This window comes from Cryptomeria japonica, chromosome 8 (assembly GCF_030272615.1).
Source record: "Cryptomeria japonica chromosome 8, Sugi_1.0, whole genome shotgun sequence".
Classification (NCBI taxonomy): Eukaryota; Viridiplantae; Streptophyta; class Pinopsida; order Cupressales; family Cupressaceae; genus Cryptomeria; species Cryptomeria japonica.
The window spans coordinates 616160488-616184542 of NC_081412.1; the positions used below are offsets into that span (position 1 = coordinate 616160488).

General features: G+C 33.0%; 1 protein-coding gene across 1 annotated transcript; it reads left to right on the plus strand.

The window, feature by feature from the left end:
• The first annotated feature begins 12397 nt into the window (after positions 1-12397).
• On the plus strand, positions 12398-14260 carry LOC131043661 (hydroquinone glucosyltransferase). Its single transcript, XM_057976895.2, has one exon. The coding sequence runs from the start codon at positions 12521-12523 to the stop codon at positions 13937-13939; it is 1419 nt and encodes a 472-aa protein (XP_057832878.1). The 5' UTR covers positions 12398-12520; the 3' UTR covers positions 13940-14260.
• Positions 14261-24055: the final 9795 nt, after the last annotated feature.

The window sequence follows — 24055 nt, forward strand, 5'->3', positions numbered from 1 at the left end:
AATTTTATTATATTTAATAAAGTCGATATGCTTATTTAGTTTTTAACCACTTATGTACAAGTTTGTACATAAGCAATTGAAACTACAAACATTTTTTTTCTTTCTAATTTTTTCTTGAGTTTTTTGGTGAGGTTTAAAGAAAGAATGGGGATTGGATGTAGGTGTTTTTATTTCTGTGAGGCATAAGGGAATGTGTACAATGTCAACAATTATGAAACTATTTTTTGGTTATTGATTGTTTGATCAATTCCTTAAAGAATGTGTATGGATTGCATTGTGGCAATTTGTAGTTGCCATAGAGAAAATTGTGAATTATTAAAGAGCTTATTTTTAGCTCTCATGTTTATATCTTCATGAATGAGTAGGGGTTTGTAAATTTCTCATAGGACAAATTAAAAATAATTATAGAGCTTAGTTTCAGCTATGATTTGGTTTAGACCTTCAAGGATGTGTATGATTTGGAGTGCAATTGCATGATGTTTAAACATGTAATGTGTATTGAACTTATTTTCTTAATTATATTCAATTATTTTCTATTTTATTAAGGCCTTACATAATGTATGTAGGTCAAATTTTGATGATCTGCATGACAAATGTGAATAATCTTATAGAAGATTTAATAATCTATCTAAAGTCTCCCTATATATCACATTCTTCTTTATATAAATTTTTTAAAATATACAAGCTTAATTTAAAAAAAAAAAAGATTAAAAGATTCTATTAAAAAAAAAAAAACCAGCTTCAATACAAAAGAAAAGGAGGCACTATAACTGTGATAAAAGCACCACCTAGTCGAGATTTTGCATCCACTTCAAATTTTGAGCTATCAAATTATAGTTGATCTGCAGAATACTCCATCTAGTTTAAATGAAAATGTACAGGAATTGGTATGCATAGACACTTCCTTAACTTACACGTCTTCCACTATTTACCTTTGATTGCTACATTGTTGAATGATAGTCCTTAGTTTTCTATGTTAGGAATCCCACAGATACTGAGAGGGGGGGTGTGAATCAGTATCTAACCGGTAATAAGATTTTCTTAACTTAAAACATGTAGAACATATTAAAACTATGTACCAGTAAGCAAGAAGTAATTCAATAAACAGAGATAAAAACAACCTCCCCCTTTGGCATTGATGGCAACACTCATGAGAAAATTCAAAAACTTGTAATCCAAAATTGTTACCAAAAATATATGAGCTCCCCCTGAGCAGATGAGTCTTTTGCTGATTATTTTCTCATACTACTACTCCCCCTTTGGCATCAATGACAAAGGTTGTCAAAGTGTCAATAGAGTTGTAGTTTTTTTGTCTCAACCTTGTAACTGGGTGGTTACAATTTGAAAAAGATCCGCCAAAACCAAATTTATGCTTTCAAGAAACTTCTTACTATCTTTTATTGCTGCCTCTGTTCTTTGAACTGTACTGGTGAGGTGTTGCATATGCTCTGCCGGTGTTTTCTGTCCTTGTACTAATGCCTCAGATATTTCCTTCCTCAAGGATGCTAGATAGTCCAGTCTTGGACTTAGTCTTAATCTCAGATCCTTAGCCTTGTTTATTATTCTCTCCTTTTCTCTTTCCAGCTTTAGTAACTCTTCCTCAAAACCTGTTATCTTTTGCTCAAAAACTGATAATGTATCAGGTGAATTAATAAAATTGTCAGCAAGTTTATTAATTTCTTCTTGTACCTTGCTCATTTTCTTGTCTATGTCAACTGTCAAAAAGTTTGTCTTGCAAATGTCTCTGTATAGAGTTTTAAATTCCTTTAATGTGTTGCATAGTTCTGGTAGAAGTGTGTCAAATTTCCTAGTACACTTCTTTATTTGATCCTCAAAGAATTTATGTTTTTCAATTTCCAACCTTTCTTTAAATGCTTCTTCCTTTATTTGCTCAACTGTCACTATGTTGTCAGTAATGTACTTAGACAGAGTGTCAAGTTGGCTCAAAGAATCCTTATTATCTACATTGCATTTTGGAGCTATCATCTTCAAAATTGGAATTGTGTCATCTATAGCTTTATATGCCTATGAACTACAATCTGTTATTCTCTTAATGGAGTCCAAAAGAACTTCGGTTACATTTGTTGACTTATATCCTGCAGAGGAGGAACCAACATTCTGAATTCCACCAGTGGGGGAAATAACCATGCTTGTAGTGACCTCTAGTAGGCCAGTCTATGTTTCCATTTCCTTAAGCAAAGGTTTTTGTTGCTCTTCTGTTGCCAGTGGCACTGTTTCCACATGAACCTATTGCTGTTCCGGAGCCTGTTGCTCTGCTTGATTCTCTTTGTTGATCTATTTGTGTTTCTATTTGAGTCTCTACCTGTTGCCCTGTGCTATTATCTGCCTCTTTTCCTTCGATGTTATCAATGTTGTCAGTTACCGGTGGCTCACTAGCCAGATTTGTCTTACCGGTTGTGTCCTTGTCTATCATAATGTTGACTTTTTGAGTATCAACATCAACTATGTATAAAACCTCAGGATTAGGATTTGTATCCTCTATATCCATACTCTCTTCTGTCAGTTGATCTTTAGTTGTTGTTACCAGTGGAGTAATCAGAGGCGGTGGGGATAAGTTATCTCTTATTTTGATGCTTGGAGCTCCACCAACCTTTCCTTTTCCCTTATCCTTGTCTTTCTGATATACCTTGATTGGTTTAGGGTTTCTATACTCTTCCTATTTTTCCTTCTCAACAAGGAATATATCCCATGCATTTTATGTTTCTTCTATAACTTCATTTACTCTTCCAACCATTAGTGCAATATGTCAGTGTGTAGTAGAAAATACTGACCGGTTAGCCTCTACAATTAGATCATCTATCTCCTTCGGTGAGTTAACTGGGTAAACAACAAGTAATTTTTCAGCTTTTATTTTCTTGTCAAGCTCTACAACAACTTGTCTTCTTGCTTCTAGTCTCTTGAATAGTTCATCTGGTAGTTCATCTACAACTTGCATTAAGAACTTCTTGTAGATATCCAAGTGTAAAATAACAATTTTTTCAATTTGCTCTTTCTCATCAGCTGATAATATATCATATAATTTTTCTATGTTCTTAAGCTTTCCTTCCTCTGTTATTTCATTCAATAGTTTGTCAATTGGGGCAATATTTTGTTTGATTTTCTTCTTGGGTGTTATCTTTTTCTTCTTTGGAGTTGTCTTCTTGACCGAAGACCTCGTTGCCTATTGTTTTTGTCTGGTTCTTCTAGGCGAAGGTGTGGATGCCAGTGAAGGATCCCTTTTTCTTACAACTCTTTTAAATGTTGCTGGCATACCATTCTCTAAAGAAGTTGCTACCGGTGAAAGGTGAGTTTTAGGCTGTAATGTTACTAACTCATCTTCAGTGATACCAGTTTGTTTGAGTACATCTTCTTTGATAGCCTTAGCCTGCCTTGAACCTCTCCTCATAGTTGCTTCAACTTTCTTCACTCTATTCTTGGATTGAATTTGGTTTTCAATGGTCTCAGCACTACCAAATAACTCTTATGTAGGTTCCTTGGGTGCTTCCAGAAGGGCTTTTGCATATGTTTCAATGATGTGATCATCGGTCTCATAACCCATTTCAATAACCCAAATTGTTCTTGGGATAACTGCTTCCATCCAGATCTCATCCTTCTTAATCACAAAGCATATATCATCTATATTTGTTAACAATTTTCTATGACAGTCTGACTCTAGTGTTCATTCTGGCCTTTAATGCTTGAAAATACTCATTAATATTCTTTTCTTTGTTTTCACCCATGTTGTTGAACAAGTCTGATAATTGTTTCCCTACCAGTATGTCAAATCCAAGGTTCTTGTTACCTATATCGGGCACCTATTTGGTTTTATGTAGCATTAAGCATACAAGTAAATTGCCAAATCTAAATGTCCCTTTCTTATCCTTCTTGATCTTTCCTAGATTATCAATCAATTCATCCTTTAGCCATTCACATACATCAATTTTCACATTATCCTTAACCATGTCATGAGCACTTTTTATGCATAAGCTGGAAACTGAGTTAAGTCTATTTGCATGAGTTACTTTGTAACCTAGAATCATGCTAATGAATCTCATATTTATGTCAGTTACATCATTAACCCTCAAAGATCTTTTGTCGGAAGTTGCACCTGTTAGGTTTGTTACTAGGTCATTTGAGACCTTTGTCTTGTCTAGTCTATTACCGGTGGAAGGTAATCCTGTTACAGCTTTCACAGCTTCCTTGGTAATTTTATGAACCAAATCTAGCCAAAAGAATGCACCATGTACCCTGCTCAATACTATCCTAATAACTTCCTTAAGGAAATCTAGAATGCTGAGGATTTCAGTGAATCCTAGGGTTTCAATAATTTTTTGTTCAGGTTTTACATTACCGGAGTCATCACATATGACAGTCTTGTACATATTTTTTATTTCCACATCACCTAATTCTTCTATATGGCAATGGATGTATATTCTAGGGTCTTATGCAAAAACTACTCCTTTGGGGATTTGGGAAAATGCACCAACATTATCATCCTTTTTAGCTATCTCGGGAACTAGCTGAAATATGGGCCTAGGGCATTTGATTACCTCAACTATAGTAGGGTTAGCTATGAATTCAAGTATAGAAGAAGATGCCATGTTTATAAATACCTCTCTCTACCTTAGGAAATATTTATTGTTGAAATGCTTTGCCTCTTTGCTTGAAATGCCTTAGCTCTGGAAATTTCACGTTCTTTGAATGTTTGAAATCTTGGTGAAGTAAAATGGAGCCAAAAGCACTAATTTATAATGTTAATTTGCCATCTACCACATTTAATGCATGTCGGTTAAGTAATCACTTAACTTTGTCTGCCGATATAGAAGTAATTTCAACTTCTCACCATCAACCGAGGGAATAATAGCATATGTCTCATTTGATTGCCAAACCCTCAAAGAAATTTTCTTCAATTTGATGAAGAGTCTCCTGCCGGTGGAGTACTACTTTGTTCTGCTGGTGGAGTGTTGCTTGGTTCTACCAATGGAGGAGTATTTCCAACACCATTTAGGTTTGACTTTCTAATCCATTGTTTTGAGAATTCTTGCTTAACCTCTTCAAATTTTTCTTTTCCTTTCAAACTAGAACTTTTGTTGTCTGTCGGTGATGCCTTACTTCTACAAAATTTTGCAATATGCCCAATCTTGTTACATGCATAACAAGTCACATTATTTTTTTGAATAGCCTTTCCATAACCTATGCTGGTTTGTGTTCTACATTGATTAGATAAGTGTCTAAATCTTCCACAAACATAACATCTCACATTCATTCTACAATTTTCAGAGTTATGACCAACTTTGTTGCATTTTGAACATTGACCGGTGGGTGTGTTGATATTCTGATAATTTCTAGATTTGCATTGATTCTCTCTATGACCATACTTATTACAGTTAAAGCATTTTCCATTGAATTTATAAGCAGTAGGTTGTCTTACTGGTTTTCTATGATCCTGTGTGTTTGCAGTACCGGAGCTTTCTCCAACTTCAAAGCCAATTCCACAAGTGTCACCATTAGGTTTTTGAATTTTCAATAAGTCACCAAGTTCTTCTGAGCTTTTCTTGAATTTTTCTTTGTGCTGATTTGCAATATCCAGTTCTCTTTCTAAGATCTCTTTCTACCTCATCAGTTCATTGGAGTCATTCTGTGTATGCATCAGATTTGTCTTCAACAAATCATTTTCATAGCTAAGTCTTGTGTTCTCATTTGCTGCATCACTTAATCTTCTAGTCAACTCGTCTTCATTCTTCTTTCTATCTTCAATTTCCTTATAGAATCCCATGGTCATATCTTGCATCTCATTCTTCATTGTCATATTCTCTTGTTTCATCTTGTTTATCATATCATTAAGAGTTTCCTTTTCATCATTCTCATTTTGCATTTTTTCACATAGTTCTCTTCTCTTATTTCTTGCAATGGTAAAATTATCTTGAAGTTCTTGAATGATATCCTGAGCTACCTTTAGATCATCTTCAAGTTTGATATTTTTCAATTTTTCTGTATCATAGTTTGAGAGAGCTGCTTCTAGTTGCTTCATCAGATTTTCCATCTCTACCAGTGTTAAGATCTTCCTCAAGATGTTAGGCTTTTGAAAATAGAGGACCAAGCTCTGATACCAATTGTTAGGATTCCCACATATACTGAGAGGGGGGGGGGGGGGGGGGGTGAATCAGTATTTAACCGGTAATAAGATTTTCTTAACTTAAAACATGTAGAACATATTAAAACTGTGTACCGGTAAGCAAGAAGTAATGCAATAAACAGAGATAAAAACAACCACATGAAAAACACACCATAACACAATATTTTAACGAGGAAACCCAGTGTGGGAAAACCCTCGGTGGGATTTGTGATCCACAATATTCACTTACTAGCCAATAAGAGAATATTACTGCTACAAGAGGGGCCTGCACATGCAGGAAGGCCAAGTGCCTAGAGCTCACTGCTCAAATACAAAATAGGAAGTCTCACTGACTTACAAAATGGATTATATAAATCCGGTGTCTTGTACTGCTTCAAAATAGCATCTATAATGCCAGATCTAGTACCGGTTTCTGCTCTACTTCTTACATAAACCCTTAACCTATAATTCGCATAATAGGTCTGCCTTATTTCGCCTAATTACATTCTGCCATCCATACCTAAATGTTCTACAATAATCTCTTATATATATGAGTCATTTTACAATGTCACCAAGTTGGCTTATAATGATTTTACAATAATAAACAAAATATATTACAACAAAAATCTTGTCGGCCTCTGTGCCGGTATGCTTCCTTTCACTCCCGGTGCCGGTGCCGGTGGTCTGAGTGCCGGTGTAGAGTCTGATCTTGCTAGTGCCAGTGGATTGCCTTGCCGGTGTCATAGGATTGTAAGGTTGCCATCAATGACAAAACCTTCAATCACCTATAATGTCTCATTGGAGTGTGCATATGCCAACATTCTAATCTAGATAAAAATTAATACTTATATATTTCAAGAAAGAAAAGTTACATTGTGTAGAACTCCAAAATAAAGAATCCACATAATCTATAAAAAGACATACCCCAAAACATCGACCGTCAAAATCCAGTAGAGTTCCAGTAGAGATTTTGGCATTAACTATTTAATTGACAAACAATCATTAGCAAATTTATATGTCTTCCACAATTTATTTTTGGGCTGAACACAATGAGAGTTTGTTACCCTCACAATTTGTTTATGTGAAACTTATCTTCCTATCCAATATTGGGTGTCCAAGAACACTCTTTTTTAAAAATTATCTGTACAAATGGAAGATAGTTTTAGGTGCAATTTTGATGGATTGGGTGGGAATGAAATTTAAACTTGGCATGATATCATGATACTACAATCGTATCAATTATCTTGCATTGTAGAGAATTCTCATCTGTTGATGATTAAAAGAAGGTTGTTTATTTCATATAAGGGACACTTTCGGTGTAATAAAAACTAGCAATTGCATTTGGGTGTGCAATGAGTATATCAAAGAGATGTCAAAGGTCAATTCAAAAAAAATTGGTCTATATTTAGCATAAATTTATGTAAATTTTGTTTGTGCAACAAAGACTTGAATGGAAAAGTGATAGCTTTAAATCAACTATGCATCCATTTATAGGGATGCAAACACAAGTGAAACAAAACCTCTAAATCAAAAAGATAATTAAGCTCCATTACTAACAAGACCATGCTACGTTTGTAATAGAGAGGGAAAAAAAAACAATCTACATAAGAGAAAAATCTTAAAAATAAAGATGTACAAGTTGACAAGAGGAATCAACATGATAACCCAGGGACTGCGTCAATCACAGATATACAATCAAATATCCCCACATAAGAAAGAAAGAGAAAGATAATGGATCACCCCACAAAGAAGTAACTCTTATGTAGTAAATGCTCAAAGATGAATTCTAAATGAGCGAGAGAGATAAACATTTTAATTAATATTGTATGTAAAAATTATATTATATTAGTTGTGTATTATATTATATTTATGTTTAATAATGTAATCAAATAAATAATATTTATACTAAGAAATACCTAGATCTAACATATTTTATATTATATGTAATCTATTTTATAATATTATTGTAGACACCTAAAAGTTGCACAATGAATTAAGTGAATTTTATTCATTTAATTATTCTTAATTCTTCCTATTCATTAATTTAAGATTTAATTAATATACCCTTCTTCTATCTAAGCCATTTTAATTAAATTCACATTTAATTAAAAATATCAATTTATCCCCTTTCCCATTTTAATTAAATCTACATTTAATTAAAATCTCATTTGTATTTAAATAAATCTAATTTTATTTAAAAATCCCCCCACTTGCAAAATCCTACAAATGCAAGTTGCAACCACAATTGAAATAAATTAATTTTATTTTAATTAAATTCCCCTCCACCCACTTGCAAAATCCTACATCTTCCACTTGCCTCTCTAAACCCCCTTCTAGATTCTTCTAATCACTTCTAAATTAGCCTAACCCATCTCCTAAATATTGTCACATCCCTAAGCAAAGGGAAGTCACTTCTCAAACCCTCAAAGTCTTTGAAAACCATTAAAGGCTTTATGTCTTCAACAAGTTAACCTTGAAAATCTTCCAAACCATTAATGGTTAACTCAACCCTCTTGCATGGTTAGAGACTTTTTGCCTAACTCAACCTTCATCTAACCTAGGGGTCTCATCAAGCACTCATGGCTTTACCCTTGGTTACCCCTTTAACCTTTGCGCAAGAGTTTATCCTTTGGGTAAAAGCTTTGTCCAATGGATAATCTTAACCTAACCTTAACCCTTACCTTCTAAGGTAACCATGAGGTCTTCTCAAGCATTTAATGTTTCTTACATCTCCTCTCAACCAGTCTCTTGTTGACAATTGTCACCATTTCATTGGTGAGAATTGTAAACATGGATTGATAACTTTCAATCCCGACCCTTGATAAGCTCATCCAACCTTGACCATCCATTGCCCTATTTTCCCTATAAATAGAGCCCATTCCTTCTTCAAAACAATCCAAGTATTTAGCATCATACTTATACTCAATTTTAGCAAGCATTTAGCCTCTCTTTGAATTAAAATAAATCTAATAATCATTTTAGAGTATTTCTATCATCTTAGATTAAATCATATAACTAGTATATCATGTTAGGGTAGTATTTTTACTAACCTTGTCATCTTATCATCTAGTTTAGTTCATTTGTTAAAATCATGCATAAATACGATGCATTCATACTAAATTTGATCTAAAGCATCCCTCGTTCTTGCATTTGTCATCCCTAAGTCACTTTGCTCAGTGATCTAAGAGAAAAGGCATTGGCTTGAGGGACCTTGTGAGATAGAGAACCATGGAACACTCCTTGGGAAGTTGAGCTATTCCTCATGGCTCCATAACTTGCACCAAGAGTCCCATGGGTGTGTGGGCAAGTCTTTGAATATTTTCACAATTTAAGTTTCATTGAACCGCTTTTTCTGCATACATTTCTGGTGCTAGAAGGAGGGCTTGAACCTTCGACCATATCAAATTTCATATCAAATCAATTTTTCATATCCACAATTATATTTAAAATTATTTTAAAAATTATATATTATAATAAATTTTAAAAATTAAATATTATTTACAAGATGAATTAAAAAACAATAGAAAATAATTTGAAAATAGAATAAATATAATGATGCATGTTACATTTTAATCAAGAAATAACATACAACTTGTATGGATGGATCTAACCTGCATAGCGATCCTATATTTTATTATACTATTTGAATTTACCCCCACCCAATTTAGTATTTCAATGATTTTGAATTGTCACCATAAACTGTGTTTTTCCATGTTTAGATGCAATCCTATCAATTCTAATTGTAATGTAATCCTTCACTCTCCTCTTCTTGGTGATAGATTACTGTATGCGGGAAAAGGGGGCTGATAAAACTAAATATGTGAAAATATTGTTAGAAACTAGTCCACACACACACACAGGACTTCTTGGTGCAAGCTATGGAGTAATGATGTATTACTCAGCTTCCCAAGGTGGGTCCCATGGTTCTCTATCTCACAATGTCCCTCAAACCAATGTTTTTGCTCTCAGATCACTGAGCAAAATGGTTTAGGGATGGCAAATGCGAGAACGAGGGATGCTTTGATTGATTTTAGAATGAGATGTATTCTAAGCTATGCCGGATTCTAGAAATGCAATAAACTAGATGATAAGATGACAAGGTTAGTATGAATACTATCCTAACATAATATATTTAGTCTATGATTGAGCTAAAATGATAAAGAAAGTACTCTGAACATGCATATTTAGTCTAATTCCTGTTAAAAGAGAAGCTAAATGATGAGCATAAAATGATATGAAAGCTTGAAAGAATTTGAGCATAAGTGTAATGCTTCAAATTTAGAGGATTCTATATATGAAAATGGAGGAATGAGAGCTCTATTTATAGCAAAAATAGGGCAATGGATGGCCAGGATTGAATGGTTTAATCAAGGGTTGAGTTTGAAAGTTGGGGATCCATGTGCACAATTGACACCAATGAAATGGTGACAAGTGTCAACATAGGATTGGGTTGAGAGAAGGGGTTGGAGGCATTAAAGGCCTGAGAAGACCTCATGGTTATCTAGAGGCTAAGGGTCAAGTCTAAATTAAGATTACCCACTAGATTAAGAGTTAATCCAAGGATAAACCTTTGTGCAAATGATTAAGAGATAATCATGGTCAAAGCATTAATGGCCTGATGAGACCTTTGGGTTGGGTGGAGGTTGAGTCAAAACAAATGTTTTAACCATGTGGGAGGGTTTGAGTTAACCATTAATGGTTATTGGAGACTTTGGGGATTAAGTGGTTGAAGTTTGAAAGCCTTCAATGGTTATCAAAGACTTTGAGGAATTTAGTGGTTGAAGGTTGAAAGCCTTTAATGGTTATCAAAGACTTTGAGGAATTTAGTGGTTGAAGGTTGAAAGCCTTTAATGGTTATCAAAGACTTTGAGGGTTTGAGAAGTGACTTCCCTTTGCTTAGGGATGTGACAAAGTTTAGAGGAGGGGTTAGGTTAATTAGAAGTGATTAGAAGATTCTAGAAGGGATTAGAAAGGGGTTTGGGAAGGCAAGTGGGAGGTGGGATAATAGGATTTAATTGAAATAAAGTAATTTAATTCAATTTGGTTGCAATTTGGGGAAATTAAATAAATTAGATTTATTCAATTTTAGGATAACTATTTAATTAAATTTGAATTTAATTAAAAGTGGATAGGGGGGTTTTATTGAATAAAATGATTTATTCATTAAATGGGTATAGTGAATTTAATTTAAATAAATTGAGTAATTTACTTAATTAAATAGAGGAATGTGGATAATTCAATTAAATTGGATTTAATCAAATAGAGAAATGAACATAAAATATTCATTTAGGAATATGGTCATTTTTATACGTTTACAATTACTAAGTGTGATCTAAAATGTCTCGATACAATCTTATCAATTATAATAATATTAAATTATTATCACACTTAATAATCTATCATCAAGAAGAAGAGAGCAAAGGCCTACATTACAAACATAAAATATCAAAGAGGCAAGGGAAGAGAAAGGAGCAAGAGTCCACATGGAAAGATATTAAGGTTGTCAAACCAGTTAGTCCAATTCCTTGTTCACAATGTTGACATCTCTTAATAAACTTGTTACAAATATTAATAATGTCAATCAATAATGAGATTCATAAAATTATAAGACCTACATAACTTGTACATCTATCTTCATTGAAAAATAGACATCACAAAAATTGAAAAAGGGAGGAAAAATAAAAAATGCAAGTGGATTCTTTTTGAAAACCAAAACAAGCGGAAAAACAGTCAAAAGAGTTACGCTGTACAAATATACAGGAGGAGAGAGAAAATACGCAGATTAGGATTGATTGAATCGTCTTACTTTCTTCCTCATGTGTTAACAATCGGTCGGTCATTTCAAACACGCTTTCGGCGAAAAATGTAAAAAAAATTTAATTAAATAACCATTTGTTAATTTAAAATTTTAACGATAATACCACCGAACCTCCAGGCGTACGTGGCCGTTGGGTGGCATTGCATGGGATTGGATGGAAGGATTGGAAGGCGGCGCGGATTATAATTCTGGATAGCTCGTGCTTTTGACATTTTAGACACTTCAATGCACTGTACCGTGGAAAGCTATTTGATTTACTTGGGCAGCTATTAAAAATTAATAATCACAGGAACCGAGAAGATATTGTAGACTACAGTCGAAGATTTGGCATATCCGATCTTCATAATAAAAAAGCTTTTGAGTCACATTCGGCAATCCTATTCTGGCTGCACATTCTGAGCCAATGTTCCACACCAACCATTCGTGGTTCACCTGAATCCACGTCTTCCTAAACTCCATTTTACCAACTGTTAGTCTCCTAATCGGCAGTATTCTGTTCCTCCATTCCGCTAGCTATTTAAACAGTTCACAAGGGTTTTTTAATCCTCCCACAAAAGAAAGGGTGAGAGTGAGATACAGTATGCACAATGGAAGTGCAAAGTAACAGTAGAAAACCTCATGTCGCCATTTTCCCATGCGTAGGAGTCGGCCATTTCGTCCCAATAGCTCAATTCGCAAAGCGGCTCTGTCTTAACCACGGCTTTTCTGCAACTGTAATAACGAGCAAGTGGATGCAGCCAGACAAGCAAGTCACATACGCCCATTACTTGGCATCTTCCGGCCTTGACATCCACTTTACAGAGCTTCCCGACGTGGATTTCCACGACGAGCACGACCAGCATATGAAGATCGAAACTCGCATATCAAAGTACATGGAGAAAGCTGCACCACATGTTGGGGATATTCTCCACTCCTTGCTTAGTTCCTCTTTGCCCATCTCTGCCTTTGTTACAGATTTCTTCTGCAGCGCCACTTTCGATGTTGCAGCCAAGCTAAGCATACCCACTTACTTATTCTTCACGTCCGGTGCGCGTATGCTTTCTCTTTTGTTAAGCTTTCCCAAATTGGCTTTAGAGCAAGACGTGTCGTTTAAAGACGAGGAAGAGTATCCGATCAACGTACCAGGGGTTCCACTATTTTCTGCAAGGGATCTGCCCGAGCCAATCAAAGACAGATCTGATCAAGCTTTTCACTGCTTTGTCCACCATTGCTCTCGCCTTCCAGAAGCTGCTGGGATTCTGATAAATACTTTCGAGGACCTGGAAAAAGAAGCTTTAGAAGCCCTCGAAGAAGGTAAAGTTCTCAGCTCTTCCCGAGTGCCCTCAATCTATTCAATCGGTCCCGTCATATCGGAGAGTCACGAGACACACGAATGCCTGGAGTGGTTAGATCGACAACCTCCCTCCACTGTTGTGTATGTTTCCTTTGGAAGCGGGGGTTTCCTGTCGAGGGAGCAGAATGCAGAAGTAGCGCATGGACTGGAAACAAGCGGTCGTCGGTTTCTGTGGGTGGTGCGTGGAGAGAATAAGTTTCTCACCTTCAATCCCAACCAGGATACGAACCTTTCAGAGCTTTTACCCAATGGTTTCCTGAGTCGAACCAGAGACAGAGGGCTTGTGGTTCCCAATTGGGCTCCTCAAGTTGCGATTCTCTCTCACCCGTCCATTGGAGGCTTCCTTTCTCACTCCGGTTGGAACTCTACACTAGAAAGCATTTCGAATGGGGTTCCCATGATCTGCTGGCCTCTGTTTGCTGAACAAAAGTTTAACAGAATTATGCTGGTTAACCACGACAAGGTTGCCATAGATGTGAAGATGGAAAGAGATGTGTTTGTACCGAGAGCGGAAGTGGAAAGAGTAGTGAGGGCACTGATGGAAGGAGAAGAGGGGATTAAAGCAAGGGAGAATGTGCGTGTAGTGAAGGAAAAGGCAAAGCTTGCGTTGATGGAAGGAGGGAGTTCGTACAAGTCCATGGCCATGGCCGCTGCTTGTTTCGCGCAGAAGTAAGAGTTTAAATGGTACTGGACTGTCACAAAGGTATGGTTAGTTAGCTGTATTGTTATCTGTATGATGTATATGTCCATATAACGTTTATTTCACAATACTTCCGCAGAATGTCTATTTAGTTTAGTCTTAAAAATACTGATTTTATATGATCACATTGTTTGAGATAATGATGGCAACTGGAATGTTTTGTTCTGGGAATCTATGCCTTAGATATACCTATAAATCTAAGCAATTTTTTCAGGTAATTTACAATGATCAGGCATAATATTTTCTTTTCATCAGATTAAATATGTTCTTAATATGTTTTTCTTAAACTCTTTAGGAAGTGCAAAATTTCTCTCAGGAGAATCTCCTTTTCTCTATAAAAATATAATTGTAATTATTTTGTACCATAAGTGAATATAAATTTTCAATTATTAATATAATTTATTCTTAAAATAAGTTATATTTTTTTAAAAGCTTTCATGTGTTTTAACAAATTTAACTTTAGCTTGATGTTAATAATTTAAATATTAACAACGATCATATTTAGTAAGATTTCAAAATGTTAAAGAATCTATAAGATTTTGTGTGCTCCATATACATAAATTGTTTTAGCAACATATCTTCTACATAGATAGGAGTAACAATTATTAATTTTTTTAAAAGACTTTATTAACTTTTAAATGATACTCTACATGAAAATAATTCATATTTCTAAGTTATTTTGTGTGTAATTTAAATATTAAATAATGAGTAGAAAAAAGAAGAAGATTAAATTAATAAAAATATAGATAAGAGGATTAGAAATGGTTTAGTTTAATTTTTCATTTTTTATATAAAAGACTTATACATATATTGATGTAAATTGCATAGGATAATTAAAACAAAGAGTCTAATATCAAGGAACAAAGTGGTGGTTTTGCAAAGGATATTGGTATTGCAAGTAGTAAAACTTTCAAAGAGGTGGTTTCTAGAGAGAATACAAAGAGGGTTCCAAACTCAACAAAATTTGATATCAGTAGTGATGGAGTGCTTGATGGAAGTGTAGAAGCCAAAGGTGAGAAAGATAAGTTCTCCTCCTTAGGCCATCATTCCTTGGTTGTGGTTTTGAATGGTGATATGTTTGACGCATTGAATAAAAAAGAATAAAGACTAAAAAATATTGCAATTTTGTTTTTGTTGCCTTAGATAATAATAAGATGCCTAGTCATAAGTTTCCTAATGAATGACTCTCGAGGGTTTGTTGAAATTTTTTGGGGATTTATATTTCTTTCTCTTGCATGATTCAAAAAGAGCTTTTCATCCTCTTTAAAAACCATGCTATGAAAGAATGTGCTCTAGTAAAGTAGTTTTGGAATGTGGGAAATACTAACTTTAGGGTAGTGAAATTGTCCCCTGATATTTTAAACAAAAAAAATTTAACTATCTTTGTTCCTAGATGGCTTATTGTGAAAGATGTTCAAACTCAATTGTGGGCTTTTATCCCTCATTTCCTTGCCTCAACGAGCATAATGCTCCAAGTTGACGGAAAAAAAAGTACCTTATGACATATGGATGCAAGGTTATTAGTTACCCTTTCTCTTGGTATGAGCATTATGAAACAAATTGGAATTGACCTTAAAGGTAATCTCTTGACTTGCAAAATTGACCTTTTAGGGTTCTAAATTCATTCTTCCTCTGTAAGAAAGAAGGGAACTAAAAGAAGAACTACCCTAATTTTAAAATAAGGACCTTGTTAAACCCAATATTTAGAACCAAAAAAATATAGAAATCTCCATTGATGACTCTACTATGCCCATTTTATAGGACTTTCCTCGCGTTAGTGTGAATGCTAAAGAGAATTAAACAGATCAAAACCCTAAATCTAATGTTCCAAAGACTACAGATGATGTAGAGGTACCAAAAGCTACTAAACTTGTGTTTAATTCTTTTCCCAATACCAATACTAGACAAGCAAAGAATTCCTAAGCATTGCCTTTGGACAAAATTAGAAATAAGATGAATGAAGCTAGAAAAAAGAACCTACAAGGTCCTTGATGAGGATTCATAGGGTATGCATAGGATATATATAAGTTATTAGCATAGTATTGTTTTTATTAGTTTTATCCTATGTAAATGTCAAAAATATAAAGTAAAAAGTAAAAAGTAATATGTTAGTTCCTAGTTGATAGGAGGTTAGCATAAGTTAGTATTTTGTTATTTTATTTGTTAATTGGTTTTTGTTTTTTTATTCACGTGAGATTCGGAAGATATTCTAACTCACCCAAACATGGCATATTATATGCTTATATAATTGTACTTTCTCCACATGTAGGAGACATTGGAGAATGCAAGTTTTACAGTATTTGTTTTGCAAAGATTATTGTCAATTTTATAGAGATTGTTATCAATTTGTTTTGTAGAGATTATTGGTATTTTGTCTAGAAATTTCATCTCTAACTACTGGTTAGCTTGCCTCTTTCCACATTAGTTCTCTAGACCAGTTAGATTTAAAGGAGATTTTAGAACCTTTACCTAAAAAGGGTTCCAAAAATAAAGAAACTTTAAATCTCTCCCTAGACAACTCCCCAATTTCAAGGATGAAACTATGAAGGCGATTGATAAGTGTAAAGTGGAAAAAAGTAGACCACTTGGAAAGGCATTTGACAACATCTCAACGACTCACTTAATCTACCTCTCCACTCAAGATAAGCACAAAGTGTGGAAACTCTCAAGCACCAGTAGATAATAATATTTTAATTATGGAACCCAAAAGTACAAGTCATAGAGATCTCCTAGTGACCTCCATTAGCTCTCTACATAGGACACATGTATGGGTCATGAAAAATAGTGCAACATGCTAGTGTCCCATATGGATAGAGTATGAAGTTTTGTACTAGAAAACATAGAATGACATGACACAAGTTTTTATGATTTTAAGTGCAATAAATAGATAATAGAAACTAAACTAACCATAAATAAATAGTGGCAAGGGAAAAGAATAAGATTTTTACAATTGGTCGATAAATGAAGCCTCCAACAAATGTGAATCTTCTTAAATAACTTGCACAAAATATAGAAAGATAAAACTGTTGGGGCTATGTGTTTAGAGTTATGCCATAGTCAAACCGCTATTTCGATGTTTCCACCTTCACAAATAGCCAAGATAGATCTAATGGATAATATGATAAACATGGTATAAATGAACAAGATAAATGATATGCTATGGAGATAAAATGATAGATATGTAACAAAAAGAGTGAAGAAACTCCCCTTCCATGCCCAGAAAGCATGGGGCTTGCTAGAGCAAAGAAGAAGCTCAAAAACCTCCAAAGCATGAAGATATGGCGATTAAAATATAGCTGAACTAGTGATGGAGTGTCAAACACGAAGTAAAAACCAGAGATGAAGAAGCCAAGAGAGTTTCTAGAATGCAAGAGAGAAAAAGATTAATTAGAGAGCTTGAGAGAATGAATAGAGAGATTATTTAGAGAGAGAAATGAAGCCCAAAAAGATAACATATGCAATCCGAAAGAAAAATTGACACAGTGTACACTACAAGAGGCATTACAACTACTAAAAATAGCAAGTGTAATGCTCCAATGGCCACCTCAAGATTGCATTTTCATTAGACATTAGCATGATGTGTAGACATCTCCATGGCACACATGTGTCCACAAGTTAGACAGTCAACAAGGTTGAAACAAAAAAGGATATAGGAGAGTGTAACAATGCAAGCTAAGAAAGAAAATTAGAAGTGGATTCTCTAATTAGCATAAATAGGAGATGCTTATGTAGTGTGGAATTGCACAAGGTGCAATTTATGATGTTCCATTTTTCCCCCACTTTAGCGAGCATATCGTTATCAAGAGATGAAAGGTAAAGTAAAGAGATAAAAGTTGAAACTATCATACCATGATACAACAGGGGAGTATAATCATCTAGCCACCTAAACTTGCTCCTAGGGAAGAGACTTGAACCGTTGCAAGATATTGCTAGGTTATTTCATCATAAAATGTTAGTTGCAGACAAAAATGTCAAACCAAAAAATAATAAATTTGATACAAAACCAATACAATCAGGCATAGGGATAGCAAGATGGTGATCATTGATAAAAAAATTTTGCTAGTGTGGGTTGCAAGTTGTGTTATCATAGATAGCCATATGATAGGGTGATCAATGATTAAATAAATAGTGGTTTGGCTCACACGAAGGTGATAAGATAATAAAGATCAATTGAGATAGTGGTTTGGCTTCCAAAAAGGCAATACGATAATAGAGATCAATTGAGATAGTGGTTTTCCACCCACAAAGGCAACAAGATAATAAATATGATAAAAGATCACGAGATAAATAGATACCAAGATAAATATGATGCAAATTATGTAGATATGCAAAAATGCAGACATGATAGCCGCCCTTAGAGTGGTATGCATTAGGCGCATTTCATTTTAAGGAGAATAGATGTTGTGTCACATCAACATAATGAGATGTTTCCATGGAATGCCACCATGCAATAGGTGACACATGATACCCACAAAATCAACACAAACACAAAGAGACAAGGGATTCGATAATTAACTCTTGATAAGTAATTATTAAGTTAACTATTTTTATTAGATAATTAAATCTTGAGGTATAATTTAAATTATTAAAATGGATTTAATTATAGATAATACAGAAAAATGAATCATTCTAAATTAATTAAACAAATAAGTATTGTTTAATAATTTAATTGTGATAAAGCAATGGACTTAGAGTAATATTAGTTATTTAAATGAACTAAGAGGTGATAAATGCATTAAATACTAATATTATTATAGAAACCAATATATACATAATTTTAGATTATAATATTATTAAATCAAGAAAAATAGCTACAATGACAATTGATATAAAATACAATACTATACCAATAGTTAATTAAATCAAGTACAATTATCTCCACACCATATAGATGTGTAAGAAAACAAAATTGCCTGTCTCTAAATCTTCCAAAACCAATACTCTAATACAACAACTATATCCTTTCTTTTCTTGGAGAAAAAAAAAAAGAAACCATAGACTTATATTTATGTTCTACTATATGTTTTAAAGATAAATCCTAACATGAATTACATAAATACCTACATTCTAAAATTTATTTTGGTGCCCTATGAATATTTGATAGATTTCATATTGACCAATGTGCACATTTTCTTGATTTGATAAAGAAGTGTGGTGAGAGTAGGTCCTTGATTTGGTGAGAGCAGCCGATGGATTTATTAAAAGATTAATGCTACAACTTCCTTTGAATTGATTAAAATTGGCATCTATATGCATTAAACAAATTCAACTTACTAGTTTTATATGTGTCCATGAGCTTATATTCTGTACGCGTCATCACCCAGATTTACTTGCGTGGTTAGTGAAAATTAAGAGTGAATCCTTAGGTATTTTTATATTTCAATTAAACTTCTAAGTTTGAACTTGGAAGTTCTATGGTCAATTATTTTATGATAATAAGGGTTTGATTTAAGTAGAGTAATTTAGACTAGTCGACTAACACAATATTAAAATCAAAATATCTAGGAGAAGTCAATGGGGAGAAAAGTGTTAATGAAATATTAAAATACATGAATACTTATTTCAAAGACATTGACCTCATGGTGGTTATTAACAAAAACATGGATATATAAGGTTCAAATGAAGTCCTAAGATCATTTGATCAACTTACGGTGAGAATGAGTCAAAAGAAAGAAAATGCAACCAAGGTCCAAGATGAAGAAGACTTAATGATATCTTGAATAAAACTTTTGAATCGAATAAGGTACTAAATGATACGAGAAGGGAAAAAAAGAGAGTGGAGCTCCTAATTTTAGGAGAAAAAATTAAGTGTATTTCAACATTTTGATGAATATACGCATCAGTTAGTATTAATAAAGAAATATAGTACAATATGAACATTTCAATTGTAACATAATAAGAAATATATTTCATCTAGATTTATATCTTAAGAAATTTATTGTAAAAAAAAGTAGCATCTCAATCTTTCTATTCTTGCATTCTTCAATAAAAATATATATACAAGCAATTGCACCTTGTGGTGCAATGGGTACGTTGAGGAGTTGTAGAAGGTTAATTAGGTAAAAATTGTCAATTGGTAGTTAATTTAGGAAATTATGTTTTTTGTTCAAGAAAGGTCTCAATGAAGAATCAGTAGCTTCAATCAACTATACATCCACTTATAGGAATCCAAACATAACTAAAATAAAACCCATGAATTAGGAAGATAATTAGGATCCATTTCCAAGAGGGTCTTGTTATCTTTTGAATAGAGGGAGAGATAGAGAGAGGGGTAAGGAGATAGAGGTAGAAAGGAAGATAGAGATGTAGAAGGAGGTGGATAAGGAGAAGAATATTAAGAGGATAGGAAGAGGATAGATGGATATATAGAGATGTAAAATATAAATATTTAAAGAGGGGGAGCGAGGGAAATGTACAAAGATAAATTTCTAGAGATAAGAAGTCATATGTAGAGAGAGAGGGAGAGAGAGGGAGATATATTAGTGTAGAGAGATATGGAGAGATAAAAAATTAGAGATATATAGATATAGATATAGACATTAGGAATATGGAGAGGAATAGAGATATGTGGATAGATTGAGGGAGACATGTCTACAGATACAGGGGGAGAGAGGAAAATAGATATATAGATGGAGATAGAGAGGAAGAGGGCGAGATTTATAGAGGGAAAAATAGAGAGGTAGAGGGAGAGATATAGAGTGAAGGAGATAGCAACAAAAGAGTATTGAATTTTAATTGCCTTTGTTTTTCAACAATCAAAATATGACATGTGTTCATGGGGAACTATGACCATTCTGACACATCATTTTCTTAAGTACTCAATAATTTACCTTTAAGAAATTACATATAATACTAACAGATTTTTTCTCTACAATATGAAATACATCCAATTAATAAGAAAATGAAGTAGATGCATGATTTTCTTATGATGATGGGATCTAAAAATTGGAAATGACAATGTTGGAATATTGTGTGGGACATCTCACGCTTCTAGTAGTTTGAGACCAAGTGCAATGCATTTTTAAAATTATAAATTTTATTACATGTTAATCTTTAATAGGATGTAGATAAGAGATTAATTTATTCACACCTTATAAATCATTCATTTCTTAACAAAATCTCACAAATTAAATAGCTTTTTAATCTAACAATGTCCATTTAATTCCACAACATCTCACAAAATATATAAAAAGTATATAGATTTCAAGGAAAATTGATTGATTAAACTCTTCAAGTTAAATCATCCCAACATTAGTTATGATAGGTGACTCAAATTTAGAATTATATTAAGAGTGTCTTTCCTTGTGATTCTTTGCATATATCTTACCTTCACAAACCAAATATATGTGCATGCATTTAGGATAATCCATATGTTGCACCAATAAAGTGAGAAAAGGATTTCTTAAAGACATTGTCAAATGTAACAAGATAACAAAAAATGCACTCTTAATAAAATTTTATAGACATCCATTTAAAAAAAGTTGTATAATTTTGTTGAATTGATTACAAATGTTAGTATGGATATAAATGTTGAACAATTACTCAACTTACATTTCAACCTTTTTATATGTTGTCCTCTTTGTCTGTCTTTGTCTCTTTGTCTATAAGATAGCCCTAGTAATAAAATTGATCATATAATTAGCTTAAGATTGGTCCAATAGATTCCCTCTTTTCTCTTAAAATGAGACAAATTAAATATAAAAATAAACCATAAAATAATTATGAAAATGAAATCATCGAGTTCATCATTTTTAGCATATTGTGAGGTAGTGCATGAGGTCAATTATGAGGCTATTGAGTGAATTTTTGTGCATGGCCTATTGACTGACATGTCTCAAAGGTGAATTATTGAGTCTATATGAAAATAATTATGCCCCAAATGTAGCTTTCCATAGACATGTGCCAATTTTGGACTGTTGGCATCAAATGGTTTATCAAAAGTTGATCTCTTATTTCACTTGATCCCTTTATATCTCTTACACCTTTTCTTTCACCTTTATCTATCTTCAATGTTTGACTTCATTGACACAAATTACTTTCTTTTAACCACCTTCTTGTGTTTTATTTCATGTTATTTTTAACCTTACAAGAATGTGTTATTTAATTCTATTATATATAGTATTATTTATTATATTATATTTAAACTATACAATATATAAATAATATAATAATATAAATTTATTTATATATTTATATTAGATATTATTGAATATATGTAATATTATATTAGATATTATATCGTATTTTTTTATTTTACCTTATAATTAAAAAGAAATCTAAAATTTCAGGTTTAAAAAGCAACATTTTTAAAAAAGTTTTAATTAAAAATTAAATTCATTAATATGTCAATACGTGATTAATTGAAAGAGGAGAGTGCGTGAATAATTTAAATTTATACTTCTTTCATTTATTTTCCTTCCAACATTTAATAAAAGTAGACACAATTGGAATTTTAATATTATATTCTATTTATATGGTATGTGTATGCGAAATTGGTAGCAAGTAGGTGGAGGGCATATGGTCAAAGTGGGATTTGTTGGTCAAATCTAAGTCGTTTGACACAACATACAGTGAATGATTCACAAAAATTAATCTCGGGCTTTCTTTTTGTGAGGACATTGTTATTAATTACAGTTAAGGGTTGATATGTGATTTTTGATGCAAAAGTTACATGACACATCATTGTTACAAAACATAAAACAATCAATCACGTGTATTTACTTGACACATTTAAAAAAATGTAAATTCGTGAATAAAAATAGCAAAAATTGATCAACAATTGAAGACATTGCAATTGTCTTACGGGTCTTTTTGTGAATGCTGATTGGTGATTTGTGTAATGATCTATCGTCCATTTCATATAAGTGAATGGCTTCGGCATAAATATATTACTGTATATCCTTTTTATTATTATAATTATTTACTACTTTTATTCAATTAAAAATATATTGGCAGTGAACGAGAGATCCGAGGTTTGAATCAAGTAGCAATTCGAGTACTTGCAACAATCCATTTAAAGAGAGTAAATATTTCATTTTACTAAATTTGGACAAATTATAAGCAATAAAAAATAGTGTGTGGGGTCCAATCAATATTATGAGGTATGTGGAACACATTAAAAAAAGGAGATGTCTATACAGCCACGAAATGGCTATGGGAGAGGGACAAGTAGTCATGAGGGCTAACTTCATTAACACATAGCTATCACATGGAATATTGTAAGACCTCCATTTTTATTTACAAATATAAAATGGGCACTTAACTATCTACAACTAAGGTTTGAAGGCGTGACTCATCATGCAACTTGTTAAAAATAACACATCTAGTGTGAAGTGTCCAAAAAATAAATTTTTAAAGATTCAACCAAAACTTAATAGAAAAATCCCTAGTAGTTGAATAAAAAAATATCATTTGTAATTAGTATAATATCATATTTTTATGTAAATTATAACTTAAATGCAACTTGAATGGACCAAATGCCTATTAGTAATCATGAATGTATGTTATCTCTAACTTTTATATCCAACACCAAATGACCAATAGTTGAATACAAAAAAATATTCGTTTATATAATATTGATATGTGGCAAGACTAAATATTATAAGTACAAGTGGGTGTACAACTAGGGGAGAGGGACCAATAGTCGTGGGGGCTAACTTCGTCAACATGTATCCGTCACATGGAATATCATAAGATCTCTAAGTTTTTTGGAAATGTAAAATGGACACTTAACTATCTACAACTAAGGTTTGAAGATGTGACTCATTATGCAACTCATCAAAATAACGCATTGCAAAGTGTCCAAAAAATTACTTTTAAAATATTTGACCAAAACTTAATCTAAAAATCCCTAGTAGTTGAATAAAAAAATATCATTTGTACTTAGTATGATTTAGTATTTTTATGTAAAATATAACTTATAGGCAACTTAAATGGGCCAAATGCCTATTAGTAATCATAAGTGTGTGTTATCTCTAACTTTTATGTCCAACACCAAAGGACCAATCGCTGAACACAAAAAAATATTTGTTGCTATAAAAACAACATATTATTAGATAAAATATAACTTATATTGAACGCAAAGAGACC

Coding starts and splice junctions, on each gene's coding strand:
- LOC131043661 (XM_057976895.2), top strand. CDS start 12,521: ATGGAAGTGCAAAGTAACAGTAGAAAACCTCATGTCGCCATTTTCCCA.